Here is an 18,315-nt window from a genome sequence, read left to right on the forward strand (position 1 = left end):
GCAGGTATCATCTCTTCTTTTTGTTCTGTATATCTGGCATGTCAGACATATAGCCACCATGTTTTCGAAGTCCTTGTATATGCCTATCCAGTACATTCCTGGCTTTGCTCTAAGCTTGCATTTCTCCATTTTCTGGAGAATTTTTTTAATAGTCTCTGGTATCATCAGCTGAGACCCCGCCAGCAGTACCCCAATTCTCCAGAGATACTGGCATATTGTTGGCTGTACCCATTTTATCCTTCCTGGCCATCCCTGTATCACCTGTTGGGAGAGTAACTGCAGCTCTTCATACTTTATTGTTTCTTCTTTAATCTGGTTTAGTTTATTATTGGTTACCCTGACTAGGTGATGTATCTTGATTTCCAGGTCTTTCATTTCGTATTTTTCATTTGGGGAAAGGTGTGACAAAGCATCAGTGAGCACCATTTCCTTCCCTGGCCAATACTTCAAGGTAAAATCGTAACATTGGAACCGGAGGAATAGCCTCTGTAGTAAGGCTGGTGCCTTGCTGAGGTTCTCTTTCTGGATGTGCTCATTCTCTACCACAAACTGTCTCCCATAAAGGAATTTGTGGAACTTTTCACATCCATATACGACTGCCAACAGCTCCCTTTCAATATTGGTATATCGGGTCTCTGCTGTTGTCAGGGCTTTTGAAGCAAAGGTTATCGGTTTTCCTTCCTGTACCAATGCTACCCCGAGGCCTCTGATGGAAGCATCTACTTGTAATGTGAGTTCTATTTCTCTGCAGACCACTTCCTTTAGCTTGTCAAATTATCACTGACCACTGAAACGCTACATCCTCTTTCAGCAGCTCTCGGAGGTTGGCTGTGTGGTCTGACATGTGTGGGGAGAAGGAACTCATATTGGACCAGGCCAAGGAAGCTTCTTAGTTCCTTTATGTCCTTTGGGTGGTCCATTTCAGCAATGGCTGTTATCTTCTCTGGGCTTGGCCTGACCGCTTCAGGTGTGTCCACCATTCTGAAGAACTGGCACTCCTCCACCTTCATGATGCATTTGTCTGCATTGAGTTTGATGCCGGCCCCTCTTGTTCTCTCCATAGCCTCATGTAGGTGGAGATCGTGGGTTTTCCAGTCTCTGCCAAAAATCTGGATGTCATCTGCGATGCTGACAGCGCTGTAGGTCTCATCTATCTTTTGCTGGAAGATATCTTGGTTCACCTTTAGGCCAAAAGGTAGGTGTAGACTCTTGTACCGGCTGAATGCAATGTTGAAAGTTGTTAGCAGTGTCGATTCTTCATCCAGCTTCACATTCCAATACTCATTCTTGGCATCTAGCTTACTGAAGATTTTGGATCCCACTAGTTCAGACGTGATGTCTTCCAGCATTGGCATTGGATAGTGCCCTCTTGATTGCTTGGTTTAGGTCTTTTGAGGTCCAAACATATTCTTAGGCGACGATTCTAGTCCTCGCTCCCCTGTCCAAAGAAGGATGCAACTAACCTTTTCCTCTGGTGTGATTCCCTTGAGGAGACTTGAATGCCAGTCCATGACTGTGGGTTTCTGTCAATCCCACCGCTGCCACCATGTTATGTCCTCGGTTGTACCATCAGAGGTCTTAAACACTCAGAGAAGCTTGTAAATTTACAGCACAAACTTTTACTTACATCAGTACTGGTCATGCATGTGTGTATATATATGTGCTGCACTGAGCATGCTCACCACTCAAGTGTGATGCAGCTCTTAGTCTTGCAGTGTTCATGCTCCAGCATAAAATAGTCCCAAGTTTCCACTGTATACAATATCCAACAAAAACACAGGAATTTAAGTTTAATTTATCTCACACCTTAATTCACAGTCAAGTATTAATTAGACTGCAAAACTTGTTCAATTAATATTATTTATTGTTACAGATCATTGAAAGGTCTTTGTTCCTTATCCTTTTGGAAGTGCTCAGGGGATAATGGGATGGGATAGTGCCACTGAATATCAAAGGGGGTGATGATCAATCTATCCCCCTTTTGGTGGCAAATATTGCCCAGTATTTCACTTTGCTCAAACCCAAATCTGGGTTTCCTGCAGTGAATTTCTCATTATGGGCACGTTAACCATCCCTTCTCTCTCCTGGTCTTCCCCTTCTCTTCACAAGTCTGATGCCCATTTCAACATCATTTTATTTAAAGACACTCCACACTCCCAGTGTTCTCCATCTCTACAACCTCCTCCAAACTCCTTCCGGAAAACTAACCCCAATATCTTGTTCACTGCTGAATGTAACCATTCCCCCACCAGCAGCAGGACACCAGCATGTCAAACTCTGTGCCTCAGTTTCTCCCACTCCCAGAGGGGCCCTTTCAGATCCACTGACCAGATTTCTCAGCTAAAAATCATGCCATACCTTGACAAAGGGCCTACTGGTTATGTGTCTTTATTTTTGCAATATAAAGGACACCATTTGACCTGCTGAGTTGCATTGTTACTTCAACCACAGTGTCTGCAGCCTTTCGTAATTTACTTCAAAATCACTTCCACTTGGTTTGGTGAACTTCTCTGAAGCCCTCAACACATTTTTCCAAATTACAGCCACGATATGCATTTTTACTATGACTGAACACATTTGAAATTAAAAAGGATTTGTACAAATAAAATTTAATTTTATTTAAAATGATGGAATCACAAAAAAATGATACAAGGCATTGTTGTGACAAGCTGAAGGTTACATTTGAAAGGGGTGAATTTTTCAGGAGTTTCTCACTCATTTTTCATGATTTTGCCACAAAATTCCAAACGTAGCATGAACACACCTGCAGATAATCACTGAGGAACAGAAGGTTGGCTCAGGGGGCAGGCCAGCTATCATGGGCCCATTCATACCATGCCATTGCAACAGCAGACACCACTCATTCCTATTCAAACAGCTGAAATAAGGCCTCCAACATCAAGCTCTGTTCACTGATAGTTAGAAACTTCAGGGTGAGATTTCCCTTTCTATTCTCCTTTCTCTGCCTTTGCCAACTCACCAGTTTCAGTTCCACTCGGAAATATGTTTGGAACAAAGCAGAATCTCTCAACTTCACATGGATAGGTTACCCTGCAAAGATCTAATTGTCACATTAACTTGGGAAAATATCCATGGTGCTTTATCAGGGCACCTCACTGACAAAAGGCAAAGGAGGAAAAACCCAACACCCAACCCCAACCAACTATTTTTCCCCTGCAGCCGCTGCAACCGTGTCTGCCTGTCCCGCATCAGACTTGTCAGCCACAAACGAGCCTGCAGCTGACGTGGACTTTTACCCCCTCTATAAATCTTCGTCCGCAAAGCCAAGCCAAAGAAGATTTTATGTGGACAGCAGAGATAAAGCCATGTGGAAGATTTGGATGTCAGAGAGATCAGTGTGGAGATGAGAGAATCAGAGGGGAAAAATGGGTTGGGGAAGAAATGGTATAGGAGGCCCAGACTAAGTAACAGAAGAGCCCAAGTTCTCAGTTTCACTCAGATGGGAGATGAATCTTTACATTTATCATAATTTGAAGGAACTGGGGCCAGAGAAGTAAGGCACACAAAGCCCATCTATCAGAGGCAAATTGAGGATACTTTTATGGCAATGAGATACCACTCTATTCTGTGTCCTGAAGTTTGGGCAGCCTACCCTGAAATGTGAAGGAGAATATTTAAAAATAAAACTAGGCTGCAAGAAATGGGAGAAGCAATCTGGAACAGTATTATCCAGGAGGGTGGAAGGACTTGAGGCAAGGTCACAGACTGGGATAGTACTGTCCAGGAGGGTGGAATAGCCTCAGGTCAGGTCACTATATGGGACAGTATTATCCAGGAGGGTGGAATGGCTGGGGCTGAGGGTTCGCATTTCCAGCAACCATGTTAACTCATGGTCTTGTTGAAGGGCTCAAGCCCAAAGTGTTGGTCATGCATTTTTATCTTCGCTATTTAAAGGACACTGTTTGACCTGCTGATTTACTCCAGCATTGTGTTTTTACTCAACTCTTGATCTGCCTGATGAACCTGCATGGAATATTCAGCCAGACCCCAGAAAAAATCTGGCAAAGAGTTATCAGAAGCTCACTGTCACACAGAGTTCTCAGCATTCCTGTTTATACAAGAGGTTACCTTTGCATGGGAGGAATAAACTGCCGGTCTCCCCCCCACATCCCCTCCACCACCACCTGTTGATCAAAACTCAGTGGCATAGCAAAACCTCCATCAACTCAGCTTGCAGGCAGCACCAGAAGCCTGCGTATGCACTAGTTCCGCACCACCTGCCATCCTTGAAGGCCTGGTCCAAATGCATTGAAGTGTGATTTAAATTGGACGTGCGATAAACCAGTTTGCAGCAAAGCTCAAGGGCAGGATAGCTGGCCAGCCCTCACCGAGAGGTGCTCACCAGCAGTTCTATTCACTGGTCGTTTCTCTGATGAAGATGCTCCATACTTAATCAGGAGAGAGAGAACCGCCTGGAATTGATGTTCATTTTAGTCACTCCAATGTGTTTGAGGGGTGTGGAGAGACTGAACGCAGCTTTGAGGGGAATGTCACACAGCAGGTCAGACTCTTCCTCGCACTCCTCCAGCCCATACGTCACATCATCCAACATCTCCTTGTGCTGGTGACAGACCTGTTCCACTTTCAACCGGTGAATCTCTCTTCGTAGGCAGATCAACTTCCGTGCTAACTGGTGATCCAGGGACTGCATCTCTCGCTGAAAGAGCACAGCAAAACAGTCAATTCAATATAGCCATCCTGACAGAAACAAAGCAAAACCATAATCAGAAAAAGATTGAAAGGTGTTTCCACAAGCAGTTTACCTTTAGACAGAGCCAGGAATAATATTTAAGTCATGGAGAGCAACATCCTTTCAAACTCCAACAACCACACCAACAGGTTTTCCTCTCTACACTGAGACCATCTGCCCACATTAGAATCAGAATTATTGTCATAACAGTCATTGCTGTTACATTTAAAAATAAATGTGCAAAAGTAAGAGACTGTGAGGTAGTGTCTGTGGCTCATTGATTATTCAGGATTGTGATGGTGGAGGGGAAGAAGTGGTTTTTGTTCCTCTGGGTGTGAGTCTTCAGGCTCCTGCGTCTTTTCCACCCCGCCCCTACCCCGATGGTAGCAGAGTGAAGAGGGCATGGCCTGGGTGGTGGGGGCCCTCTTGAGGATAGAGATTGCTTTGTCAAGACACTGCCTCTTGTAGATGCCCTCAATGGAGTGAAGACTGCTGGCCTAGTTCACAACTCTGTGGTCTTTTCCTGTCCTGTGCATTGGCAACTCCTTACCAGACAGTGATGCAACCAGTCAGAAAGCTCTTCATGGTACAGTTGTAGAAATTAGCACCAAGATATTCTAGGCCTTGCTTATCTAAATGTCTCTTAAATTAGTGACTGCCTCCAATTCCACCACTTCCTCTGGCAGTGAGTTCCAGATATCAACCTCTGTCACTCGTAAAAGACATTCTCCTCCAATTCCTTTTAAAACTCCTGCCACTTTCCTAAATCCTATTCCCTCTTATTTTTGATATTTTGACTGGAAGGAAACATTTTCATCTATCTCCCCCAGATGTGCCCTTTATAATTTTATGCAACTCCATCAAGTGATCTTTCAGCTTATCCCAGAGCCAAAAGCAACATCCTACCAAATCTCCTCCGCACTCTCTTATCTACAATCACATCTTTCCTGTGGTGCAGGGGCCAGCACTGCACATTCTACTCCTGCTGCATCTCAACCAGTGTTTGGTAAAGATGCAAGTCCTACATTCTATGTAAAAAAAACATTGCTGGAGAAACTCAGCAGGTCAAACAGTACTTTATATTAAGATAGATTACCAATGTTTTAGGGTTGAGCCCTTCATCAAGTGATGAGCGAAATGTAGGCAGGCACCTGATGACAATGGCTCCTTCCAAGCCTCCACTCAAGATTCCTAAAGCAAGTTCCTGAGCAGCAGAAAGATCCTGCTTCCAATAGCAGGCCTCATCTGCAGAGATGTTCAGAGAGAAACCCCTGTCCCATCCATCTCAGTGGGCAAAAGACTCTGGCAAAACTAAACTCACTCAACGAACACAAAATTTTAAACTTTTGTTTTATTTTTAAAAATATTCAAATTGGTTAAAACACAAGAAAATAGTTTAAAGTAATTGCATACATGCATGCAGTACACAAGTGCACTGGAGAAACCCAGCAAGTGAGGCAGCATTCATAGAGAGTCAAAAGCAGTCACTTGGGGCCTGAGCGCTTTTTCAGGAGTGCCAAAAATTAAGCAGAGGCCAGAATATACACAATCTGTTAGCAACTAAACAGATTTAATCTAAATCAATGACTTTGAAAAGAGTTGAATGACCGGAAACATACCTCTCCCCTCTGTTCACCATTGGTCTCCATTAAAAGGAATGGAGCCACTCAACTGTACTAGGTGGGAGTGTGCAGAGCCCCCCCCCCCCCCCCCGAGCCGAGGGTCAAATGGCAGGACGTTAGCACTGCTGATCTCCAATTAGACTCAGTGTTGGAACAGTGACCATGAGAATGCCAGACAACCCCTGGGAATTCCCTGACTGAATTGTCAACCTCACCCTCCCCTTTAATACATACTGTCTGAAGTTCATTCTCAATCCATGCGAGGTACAACAGACTTCAGGAAGATAAAACCAGAGGTGTACAATCCAGTGATCATTGGGGGAAATCAGAGATGGAGAGGGTGAGCAAATTTAAGTTCTTGGGAGTCACTATATCAGATGATCTTTCCTAGACCCAACACAATAATGGCATCATGAAGAAAGCAAGTCAGTGCCTCTACTTCCTCAGGAGTTTGCAGAGGTTTGGCATGACATCAAATACCTTGGTAAACTTCTACAGATGTAGAAAGGAGAATGTGCAGACCAGCTGCATCACTGTATGGTATGGAGACACCAATACCTCTACACAAAAAGCCTGGCAAAAGGTAGTGGACACAGCCCAGGACATCACACACAAAACTCTCCCCACCTTTGAGAATATCAACAGCAAACACTGCTGTCAGAGAGCAGCAGCGATTATCAAAGGAACTCACCTCCCAGCACACGCTCTGTTCTCGATGCTGCCATCAGGAAACACATACATGCAACACCACCAGGTTCTACCACACCTGCTACCCCTCCACCATCAAACTCCTAAACAACACTCATTCAGAGACTCATTTAGGGACTATCTTTGCACATTAATTATTACTGAATGTTTTTCCCCCCCATATTGCAGTTTGTTTACATTTCCCTTTTATGTGTAGTCTAATAATAAATCTGAATTTTGAAGAGTACAAGAGGAAAAGACACTCAACAGAACCAAACACCATTTCACAACACTTTGGAAAGCCGACAGTCTGTCAAGGTAATAAGGACACCCAGTTAAGGTTTGGTCAGCAGCTTGACTATAGTGTGCCTTTCTGCCCCATCTATTGATGGGGGGGGGGGGGGCGGCCAATCCCAACCCCACCAGGAAAAGTCAAAAGAAAGCAGCCTGAGCTCTGGCTGCCATTCCGTGACAAACCCTTAAAACCCTGATACACGTTCCACACCTTTGTTGTGAGTGTCTTCAATGCCATGTGTAACTGTGTTTAGTTAAGTGTTAAACGTTGAGGGTGTGGGAAGGGGAGGAGGAAGGGGTCAGGAAAGACCTTGAACTCTGTATAGAACTGATAATTGTAAATTTTTGTCAATGCTGATACAGTTAACAGTGACACTGATAATGTTGACAATTGAGATTAAGGTTGGAAAATCATAAATAAAATATTCAAAAAAGATTTGGTTAGCAGAGCTAGGGCTATTCTCTTTGGAAAGAGTTATGGGTGTGAGGTAAGAAGGTTTAGTTTGTTGAGTAGATTTGTATAGATCAGTACAACAGTGTGGGCCAAATGGCCTGTACTGCAATGTTATGTGATGGGTTAGCAACAGGGCTAATGAAATTGCATGCTTTGGAAAGGATTATGGAATGTTGTACAGTTTGTAGGGTTTCCCTCAGATCCCATTTCACTGACGTGTCATGGAGTATTTTAATTAGTAATAAATAAATAAAAGAACTATTGTGTACTATACCAAATACTGGTTGACTCCCAACCATGACTACATTTCTAAGAATACTTGTGGATGATGAAATTAAGTAGACCTGTTGTAGCTGGTCTGGAGCAATGAGGAGGCTGGTGAATTAATCGCTAATACACACCCTCCCCAACACACAAACTCCCTGACATTTTGCTCATACCTTGAAGGGCTCAAGTTCAAAATGTTGGTAATATCTTTACCTTTGCTATATAAAATACACTGTTTGCGCAGGTAAGTTTCTCCAGCATTGTGTTTTTACTTCAATCACGATGACTGCAGACTTATGTTTTACTCCAGTTTGACCCAGACTGAACTCAAATGATTTCACATCAGATCCATTCTCCATTTTACCAGGAACAAGTCTACTGTTTCCATTTGTATCAAACCCTTCCTTCTCCTACTTCTATCTACTTTACCCTGCAACTCTGGTCGATGATAGACCTTCAATTTTCTCCTCTTCTCCTCTTTCGACTTTTTCTGCTCCAGCATTTCCATAAAAAACATTGTTTCTCAAACTTTTTCCATTGATTGGCCCAAAGTACTCCATTCCAGGCATTCCTCGAATACCTTGATGAAAGGGTTAAGTCCAAAATATTTATTATGTAACTTTATCCATGCTATATAAAGTATCCTTTGGCTTTGTGCATGGTAGGTTGTGATTTACTAATCTTATAGAGTTTTTCCAAGGAGATTACCAGGAAAGTTGACAAAGGAAAGGCTGTGGATGTGGTCTACATGGACTTTGACACAGTCCCACATGGGAGGTTAATCAGGAAGGTTCAGATGCTCAGTATTCATGGTGAAGTAGTGAAATGGATTTAACAATGGCTGGATGGGAGAAGCCATTGAAGGCCCATGACTAGTGGTGTGCCTCAGGGATTGGTGCTGAGACCATTGTTTTTTGTCATCTATATCAATGACCTGGATGATAATGCGGTAAATTGGATCAGCAAGTTTGCAGATGATACTGAAATTAGAAGCCTTCTAGACAGCAAAGAAGGTTTTCAAAGCTTTCATAGGGATCTGAACCAGCTGGAAAAATGGCAGATGGAATTTAAAGCACACAAGTGTGAGGTGTTAGAAGGACAAGCCAAGAAAGGACATACACAGTAAAGCACTGAGGAGTGCAGTCATATATAATTCGCTGAAATTGGTGTCACAGTTGGATAGGGTTGTGATATAACACTGCATTTAAAATGTAACCTACGTGAAATTCTTCAACTTTGTCTATCAGAAGGAAGACAGAGAATCACCACTTTGTCCAGCACCCCTCACAGAAATGAGTCCCAGCTAGGGTCAAACTCTCAACCGCTGGTTTACAAGGCCAGTATTCTAACCACTGATATATCAGTGCCTCTGAGAGAACTTTTGGTTCATTGGCCTTCATAAACCAAAGTAATGAGTATAGGAGTCAGATGTTATGGGAGAGTTGTACAAGACATTAGCAAGGCCAAATTTGGAGTATGGTGTGCAGTTCTGGTCACCTAACCGCAGGAAAGATATCAATAAGATAGAAACAGCATGGAGAAGATTTACAAGGTTGTTGCTCGGACTTTAGGAACCGAGTTACAGGGAAAGGTTAAACAGGTTAGGACTTTATTCCCTGGAGCGTAGAATAATGAGGAAAGATTTGATAGAGGTATTTAAAATTATGAGGGGGATAGACAGAGTAAATGTAGAGAGGATTTTCCCCCCCCACTGGGGGTAAGTGAGATACAAACCAGAGGACACAGGTTAAGAGTGAAATGGGGAAAAGTTTAGGGGGAACTTCTTCACAAGGAGAGTGGTGGAGCTGAGGTGGTGAATTTTAACATTTAAGATTTTGGACAGGTATATGGATGGGAGAGGTACAGAGGACTATGGACTGGGTGCAGGTCAGTGGGACGAGGCAAAAAAAAGTTTCACCACAGTCTAGAATGTTCTGTGGTTCTATCCTGCACTTGCCTACATTTTGCTTAAAGGGCTCAAGCCTGAAAATTTGGTTCTGCATCTTTGTCTAGATCAAGTCCACTGTTCGACCCGCTGAGTTTCTCCAGCGTTGTGTTTTTTTTAAACCCAGATCACGGTGCCCGCAGACTTCCACGTTTTAACCCACCGGCAGTCTCTAGAAAGCCTAAGGGAATCGGGTTCGGGATCATGGGCTCTGCCAGTTCCCGGTGACGCCTGAGCTCTGTGGGGAGAGAGAGAGGGGGACGAAGGTCAGCGCTGTCGGCTGCCTCGGACAAGCCCTGGGTTGGGGGGGAGATGGGCTGTCACCTGTCCAGTGGTCCTGGGCTTCCCATGGGTGATGCATCATGTGCGGACTGCCTCTCTCTCCCAGCATCTTAGGCATTGAGGTTACAAACCGCAGGGCTGCCTCTTCACCCAGCAACGGAGCGGGACCCTTCATTCATACATCCGAACCCCGCAAAAAGGAACAGGAGCTCCGCGCCCGGCTGCCGAAGTTACCAATACTTACAAGTTCGGTCCTTACCCACCCCAGCGCCTCGCCGATGTTTGCAAAGCCGCAAACGTGGTGGTGAGAGACGTCCAGCTTCGCCCCCGCTCTCTGTGCAGGTGTGGGACCAGTCTCGCCCCCAGCCTCTGCCCCGGGCTTCCGCACCGGCTCCCCGCTCTCCTTCCACGGCTGAAGCTGCAGTTTCTGTCTCCATTCGGCGAACGACGGTCTCCGGGTCTGCAAATGCAACTTCTCTGCCAGCGCCTTCACCTGCCGGAGATCATCTTCAGAGGAGTCGGCGGCTGTTGCTCCGGCTCCTGCTGCTGCCTCCGCCGGGGTCAGAGACATGCTGACCGGCTGCCACACTGCCACAATGCCGGGGCTGCCCGCAGCGTCGCTTTATAGCAGCTTGCCCGGGTTCGCAGGGACCAGCGACGCCCATTCACCTTAAAGGGGCCACGCAGCGGTCGGTGCCACGCTCTGGAACGGTTCCAGGCCAGAGTTAGGACATAGGAAACTCCAGCACAGTACAGGCCCTTCGGCCCTCGATGTTGTGCCGACCTATATATTCCTACCATTAGTACTAAACCCTCCCTACCGGGTAACCCTCTATTTTTCTTCCATCCCATGTGCCTGTCTGAATCTCTTAAATGCCTCTAATGTTTCAGCCTCCATCACCATCCCTGGCAAGGCATTCCAGGTACCCACAACACTTACCCCTAACTTCCCTCCCTTCACTTTGTACTCATGTCCTCTGGTGGTTGCCATTCCTACCCTGGGAATGCCTTTCACAATCTTGTAGACCTCTATTAAGTCTCATCTCATCCTTCTTCACTCCAAAGAGAAAAGTCCAAGCTCTGTTACCTTGCCTCATAACCCTTACTTTCCAATCCAGGCAACATCCTGTTAAATCTCCTCTGCACCCTCTCCATAGCTTCCACATCCTTCCTATAATGAGGTGACCTGATGCAAACCTCTCCGTTCACCCTCTTCCCCTGTGTCTTAAAATCAGTTCATTTCCACCAATTCTCAGTTCTGATGAAGGCTGTTCTGAAAAATGTCCCTTTGCTGCCCAAGCTGTGGTTTTATTTCATGTCATCTTATCTCTGCTCCTCCATAATTATTAAACGGCTTGTTTCTCCAGCATTTGTACCAGCATCATCCTTCTCCTACTTTTCTTTTGCCAACACTTGCCATCAGTTGCACCTGATTGGTAAACGAGTTTCTCAGCCTTATATGCACACCTCCTGCTGAGCATGGGAGCATGCGTCATGTTTTTGGATCAGCCACATGCTCAGTTCTGAACCAGAAATTGTGATTTCCAATCCAGAGATGTGAGTTTAAAGTCCAGGCAGCAGGAACAGTCCGGCTGCTGCACAGCAGAGGTGCCACTGCCCACTGGAGAGGTCCTGCTCTTCCTGCTTGCACTCAGAACCCCACTGCCAGCACCACCAGAACAGCCAGTCAACTAAAGTTGCCCTATCAAGTTTTATTCTTCAGTCAGTATTTAATAATTGATTACAGGCATTAAGATACTTGTTGGTAGGACTTTGATGTACATACTATATATTGGTGACATCACTGAAGCCACCACAGTTCACTAGCAGTTTCTTTTTACCAAGTATTTGTGATCAGCTAAGGCCAAGAGGTGTGATATAGAAAGGTCAAACTCTTTGCCATATCTCTTTGCCCATCCTTTGTCATTTAAACTATGGCACGATTTATTTAACTTGTGACCATTTCAGATTTCAGATTTATTGTCGAGTACATACATGACATCTCATACAACCCTGAGATTCTTTTTCCTGCTGGCAAGGCAAATTACCACTTATTGGTAGTGCAACAAAAAAAAACCCCTGTTACACAGCGTATACAGGTAAACAAATAAAGAACAGTAAACAGAATTGTAAACAAACTGTGCAACGCAGAGATAATTTAGTTTGATGTAATTTCTTTTCAGAAGGAGTACAGAAACATTTTAATAATTAATTTCTATGTTTTGTTTCATTGATCAGCCTGTCATTTTTTTAGAAATTATCGATTGGTTTCTGAAGAGGTTTTGTCTCTTGCAAACCTCCCATATGATTTTAAACCTTACCATCTTGATCACTACACATATATACCACACCTTTAGCAAGTCTTCGATACATCTGAAGAAAGGAACTGAATGAAAAGTTTCTGGGGTGATTGATGAATTGTGGAATCCAGCTCAATAGTGTGAACACTCCAATCCGAGAGCCATCAGAAGACACAAACTCACACCAGTGGGTTGGTATTAGAGATACCAAGGTTTCTTTAGAAGCCAGTTTTAGATTTACTGCACTCTGTTAGAGTCAACCCTATGTCCTGAGTGCATCTTTAGTCATTGTGAACTTCATACCTGCTCTAGAGCAGCAGATATTGAGAAGCAACCCTGTCTCCAGTGAAAGTCAAGGCAAGTGTTTGCATGTTGTGGTCCGGGATTTAAAAGCAGGAACATGCCCTGACCCCAAGCTGACAGACAAATGCACCACTGTTTCCCAATCCTTGGGAAGCTGCTCATGACTGACAACCATTCAGTTTATGTGACAGCTGCCTTTTGTTTGTCAAACTAAGCCAACGTGCCAGTGTCTGCCTGATGTTTCCGTGTCCACGTTTTCCTTAACTTGGGAAGAAAATGGGAGAACAGTGCTGCATCCAGTACACGGGGACCCACCTGGGGGAGATCAGTGTCCGCACCTCAACCTGCAAACAGTGCAGCCATCGTCAAAGGTGGTAGGTATGCGGGCCCCAGACAATGGACCTCGAAGGAGAAATTACAGATGGGAAAACTGCGTCAGTCAGCATGTACAGTGAGAGAAGTACATTGACTCTGGGGCAAAACTCCCAGGAGTTTAGATGGATGAGGGGGAAGGAGGGGTCTCATGGAAGCATTCTAAATATTGAAGAGCTGCATAGAGTGGATGTGTAAAAGATGTTTCTAGCAGTGGGAGAGTCTAGGACCAGAGGGCACAGCCTCAGAATAAAAGGATGTTCCTATAGAACAGAAATGAGAAGATTCTTCAGGCAGAGGGCGGTGAATCTGTGGAATTTATTGCCACAGACAACTCTAGAGGCCAGGTCAGTGGGTAGATTTAAAGCAGAGATTGATAGGGTCTTGATTAGTAAAGGTGTCAAAGGTCATGGGGAGAATGAGGTTGAGAGGACAAATACGTCAGTGCCACCTGAAAGGCGGAGCCAATTCGATGATCTGAATACTTTAATTCTGCTCCAACGACTTGTGGACTTGGCAAAAGGATTTCAAAAAAATAATTAAAACTGTATTTGTGTGTTAACATGAAAAACCACCAAAAATCGACAATATTTGCCTGCCCTGTATATACTGGGATATTAGAGTTCAACTGTGCTTCTTTCAAAAAAAGATTCCAGTATTTTCTTTGCTGCTGATGTCAGGATAAGCTGGTCGAGAGTTTCTTTTTACTTACTCCTCTGTAAGGTACCTGATAATTAATTAAACACAGGTTCTCATTCATTGGAGATCACTGTGTTTTAATACATTAAATAGATGCTGTGTGCACAGCAAGGGCTCAATCAGGTGACATCAAAGTAGGAAAATGGCCAAAAAAAGTTTGTAATCCTGAAATGTGTGCCAAGACTTCACCTGCAGAGATGGAACAGTGATTGCTTGTATTCTTTGGAGTTAGGATCAGGATTATGTTACATATGGCTATATCTGAGCGAGGGTGGGGTGGGGGGGGGGGCAGCAGAGCCTGAATAAACACATCAGGAATGGAAAGGGGAGAGTCAGGTGATTGAACAACATGTAGGAGCTTCTGTAGAACATACCCAGGAGTGGCTACTTTTTAATGAAAACACAGAAACACTGGATGAACTCAACAGGTTTCGTAGCATCCATAAGAAGTAAAGATACATAGCCAATGACTTTAAGTTCATTTTTCAGGATCTGAGCATTGATATTCCTGAGAAGTGGAGGTGAACCACTTGTTGAGCCACTGCCACCCTTCTGATGAAGATATTGGGAAGGAGTTCCAGGATTTAGGCCCAGAGATGAGAAAGGGCCAAGTTAGGATGTTATGCAATTTGGAGAGGAAGTCTCAAGTGTGATGTTGCCCTTGCTTGTTCCCTCTTTGTGGTGGTACACCACCGGCCTACTGCAGGGAGCAACCTCTGTACATGCAGGAGAGTATGGGGGACAGGACAACATCTGGCCCGCTGTCAATCAGCCAACCTGAATGGATCAAGCCCCACCCGGTCGGGTGTCAATCACCCTCCAGGATATAAGACTGAGCCGGCCTCCCAAGGCCTCACTCAGAGTTTACAGCAGTACACCCAGCCCAGTTCTGTGGATGTCCTTGCCGATTAAAGCCTATTGTATAGTCTCTTTGGTTTTGTGTGTTTGCTTCTGTCTAACAGCGGACCACACTCTCATGGGTTTAGAAGTGTTGTTAGCAGAGCACGGGCCACTAACTTCATGCCATTTTGTAGATAGTACACAATGGAATCAGAAGGTGATGAATATTTAGCATTTGAGCAGGAGGTGGGCAAGCAGGATACATGGTGTGAAGCTTCCTGACATCCAGGCAGGTGGAGAGTGATCTATCATTTTCCTGATGTTTGTATGGCAAATGTTAGATATACTTTGGGTTCTCAAGAGTTGTGTCAGTAACAGCTCTTGGCCTGTATTCAATGGAATTTAGGAGAACAAGGGGGATCTCACTGAGACATTTTAAATGTTGAAAGGCATGAACAGAGTAGATGTAGAAAGGTTGTTTCCCATGGTGGGAGAGCCTAGGACAAAAGGGCACAACAGGATTGAAGAGTGGCCAATTACAACAGAGATATGGAGGAATTTCTTCACCCAAAGGGTGGTGAATCTTTGGAACCAGCTAAAGCATCCTGGCTGGTTGCTTCACTGTTTGGAATGGAGGTGCCAATGCTCAGGAAAAGAAAAAGCTCCAGAAGGTTGTTAACTCGCCCTCTGCAACATCACAGGCACCGGTCTTCACTCCATCAAGGACATCCACAAGAGGCAGTGTCTTAAAAAAGCAGCCTCTATCTTCAAGGATCCTCACCACTTAGGCCATGCCCTCTTCACTCTGCTACCACTCAGGCCATGTCCTCTTCACTCTGCTACCATCGGGAAAAAGATACAGGAGGCTAAAGTTGAGCACTCAGCAGCTCAAGGACAGCTTCTTCCCCTCTTCCATCAGATTCCTGAATGATCAATGAACCACAGACACTGCCTCACTTTGACTTTTAGGGCACTATTGTTATTTACTGTTGTAAGGTAGTTTATATGAATGTTTACACTGTGAGTCTGCTGCAAAACAATGAAATTCATGATTTGTTCATGACAATAAATTCTGATTCTGATTCTGAATTTGTTGCCATGGGAGGTTGTGGAGGCCAGGTCATTAGGTGCATTTAAGGCAGAGATTGATTTAGAAAGGCTCCGATGGTTCAGTGGTCATGAGCTCATTCCTCATTGGGACCTCATTTCTGACAAAGGGATGACAATGTTTGGCCTGGAAGTCAGCCTGAAGAAAACTGAGGTCCTCCATCAGCCAGCTCCCCACCATGAAGAGCTGCCCGCCCACCCCCACATCTCCATCGGGCACACAGAACTCAAAACGGTCAACCAGTTTACCTACCTCGGCTACACCATTTCATCTGATGCAAGGATCGACAACAAGATAGACAACAGACTCGCCAAGGCAAATAGCGCCTTTGCAAAACTACACAAAAGAGTCTGGAAAAACAATCACCTGAAGAAACACACAAAGATCAGCGTGTACAGAGCCGTTGTCATACCCACGCTCCTGTTCGGCTCCGAATCATGGGTCCTCTACCAGCATCACCTACGGCTCCTAGAACGCTTCCATCAGCGCTGTCTCCGCTCCATTGGAATGACTTCATCACCAACATCGAAGTACTTGAGCTGGCAGAGTCCGCAAGCATCAAATCCATGCTGCTGAAAATCCATCTGCGCTGGGTAGGTCACGTCTCCAGAATGGAGGACCTTTGCCTTCCCAAGATCGTGTTATATGGCGAGCTCTCCACTGGCCACCAAGACAGAGGTGCACCAAAGAAGAGGTACAAGGACTGCTTAAAGAAATCTCTTGGTGCCTGCCACATTGACCACCGCCAGTGGGCTGATCTCGCCTCCAACTGTGCATCTTGGCGCCTCACAGTTCGGCGGGCAGCAACCTCCTTTGAAGAAGACCGCAGAGCCCACCTCACTGACAAAAGACAAAGGAGGAAAAACCCAACACCCAACCCCAACCAACCAATTTTCCCTTGCAAACGCTCCAACCGTGTCTGCCTGTCCCGCAACAGACTTGTCAGCCACAAACGAGCCTGCAGCTAACGTGGACTTTACCCCTCCATAAATCTTCGTCCGCGAAGCCCAGCCAAAGAAAGAAAGATAAGAAAGAAGGACGTGGAGCAAATGCAGGCCAATGGGAATGGCCCAGAATGCCATTTTGGATACCATGGATAAACTGGGAGTAAGGGCCTGGGTTGTGATCTGTGTGATCCTGAGAGTCTGTCATTAAAAGTGCAAAATCAAAGCATGTTTCCTTCCCACATCAGGTGTAAGTGACACATTGATCCCATTTGGATCAGATTTATGTCAACATATTTCATGTCTGAAAGGAAATATTATGATGAATATTTTTAATTTACATAGTGCTTTTAATAGTCATCTTTGGCTCTGAGCCGTGCTGTTGTGAGTCTAAGCTGTTTGACCTGACTTGTGAGAGTAGGTTTCTGTTTCTTATTTCAGTATCTCTTCTGTTTTGGCTGTGTTTGCATTTTGAATGATTCCTATCTCCTTTTCCAGTGTCGAGTGGCATTGCTACTCAGGGAATTGCTCGTTATTACTGAAAGTTACCTTGCGAGCGAATCCAGGAGGTTGAAGGATGACCTGATAGGTTTATAAAATCATGAGAGGCATTCAGAGGGTGGCCAGTCAGAACTTTTTTCCCAGGGTAAAGTGTCGCATGATGGAGGACAAGTGTTTAAGGTGAAGGTGAGGAAACTTCGGGGAGATGTGCGGGGGAGATATTTTACACAGAGAACTTTTGTTGGAACAAGAGTACTGGTGGAAACAGATACCATAATAATGTTTAAGAGGCTTCTTGAGAGTCCTTTGGAGGGACATCTACTAGGTGCGAGCAGCAGACATTTGGTTTGGTTTGGACATCGTGTTCAGTGTAGACACATGGGCAGAAGAGCATGTTACTGTGTTGGACAGTTTGATGTTCTAAAATGCTTTCACATTGGACATGTACTGCCCCAGTGCACATAATGGGTGACGCTAACATTCAGGGATTATTAGTTTGTGGTTGCTTGTCACACATCGGAACATGATAATGGTGAACAGGAGCTGGGTTATTGCTGCAGCAGCAGGTTAATGCCAAAACATGAACTTGTCAAATCTTGGCACGGAGGATAACATTCTCATTTTATTGTACAAAAAGATCTTTCATCTCCACAATGTACAGTGATAGCTTATGGTTATAGAGAAGGAAGGCTTTATGAAGTGTGGCAGAAGCAAGATGTATCCTGCACGTTCATTTCACCTCCTGGTTAGTCAACTCGAGCAGCCATTCTCATTGGGGTCCCTGTGCACCCCTGAGGGCTACAGCATATTGAAGTAAAAGCCTGGTTTTCTTTTCACCTCATGTAACTTTTTTTAATGTTGTTGGTAGAAGTGCAGAAGTAACCAAAACTTGACCCAGCACCAGCGATCGGGACTGAGGTTTGAATCTAGCGCTGCCTGTAAGTAGTTTGTACATTATCCCCATGTCTGAGTGGGTTTTCCCTGGG

The 18,315-nt window shown here is 44.8% G+C and overlaps 1 protein-coding gene across 2 annotated transcripts; it reads right to left on the reverse strand.

Annotated features, from left to right (window-relative positions):
• Window positions 1–2,593: 2,593 nt before the first annotated feature.
• Window positions 2,594–10,902, reverse strand: fam167b (family with sequence similarity 167 member B). 2 transcript variants are annotated; one of them, XM_069895070.1, is made up of 2 exons: window positions 10,522–10,902; window positions 2,594–4,678 (listed from the first exon to the last, which is right to left on the reverse strand). In XM_069895070.1, exons 1-2 carry the CDS (start codon window positions 10,831–10,833, stop codon window positions 4,415–4,417), a joined length of 576 nt encoding a protein of 191 aa, XP_069751171.1. In that variant the 5' UTR covers window positions 10,834–10,902; the 3' UTR covers window positions 2,594–4,414. The 2 variants fall into 2 exon arrangements, with proteins under 2 accessions (XP_069751171.1, XP_069751170.1); XM_069895069.1 differs by having other exon boundaries at window positions 10,507–10,900.
• Between the last annotated feature and the right edge of the window lie 7,413 nt (window positions 10,903–18,315).

This window comes from Narcine bancroftii, chromosome 8, assembly GCF_036971445.1.
Source record: "Narcine bancroftii isolate sNarBan1 chromosome 8, sNarBan1.hap1, whole genome shotgun sequence".
Classification (NCBI taxonomy): Eukaryota; Metazoa; Chordata; class Chondrichthyes; order Torpediniformes; family Narcinidae; genus Narcine; species Narcine bancroftii.

Excerpts from the sequence above, each read along its gene's own strand:
- fam167b (XM_069895069.1), bottom strand. The coding sequence starts at position 10,833 with ATGTCTCTGACCCCGGCGGAGGCAGCAGCAGGAGCCGGAGCAACAGCC. Across the intron at positions 4,679-10,506 it reads GGTGGGTAAGGACCGAACTT|CGAGAGATGCAGTCCCTGGA; the intron begins GTAAGTATTGGT and ends GTGCTCTTTCAG.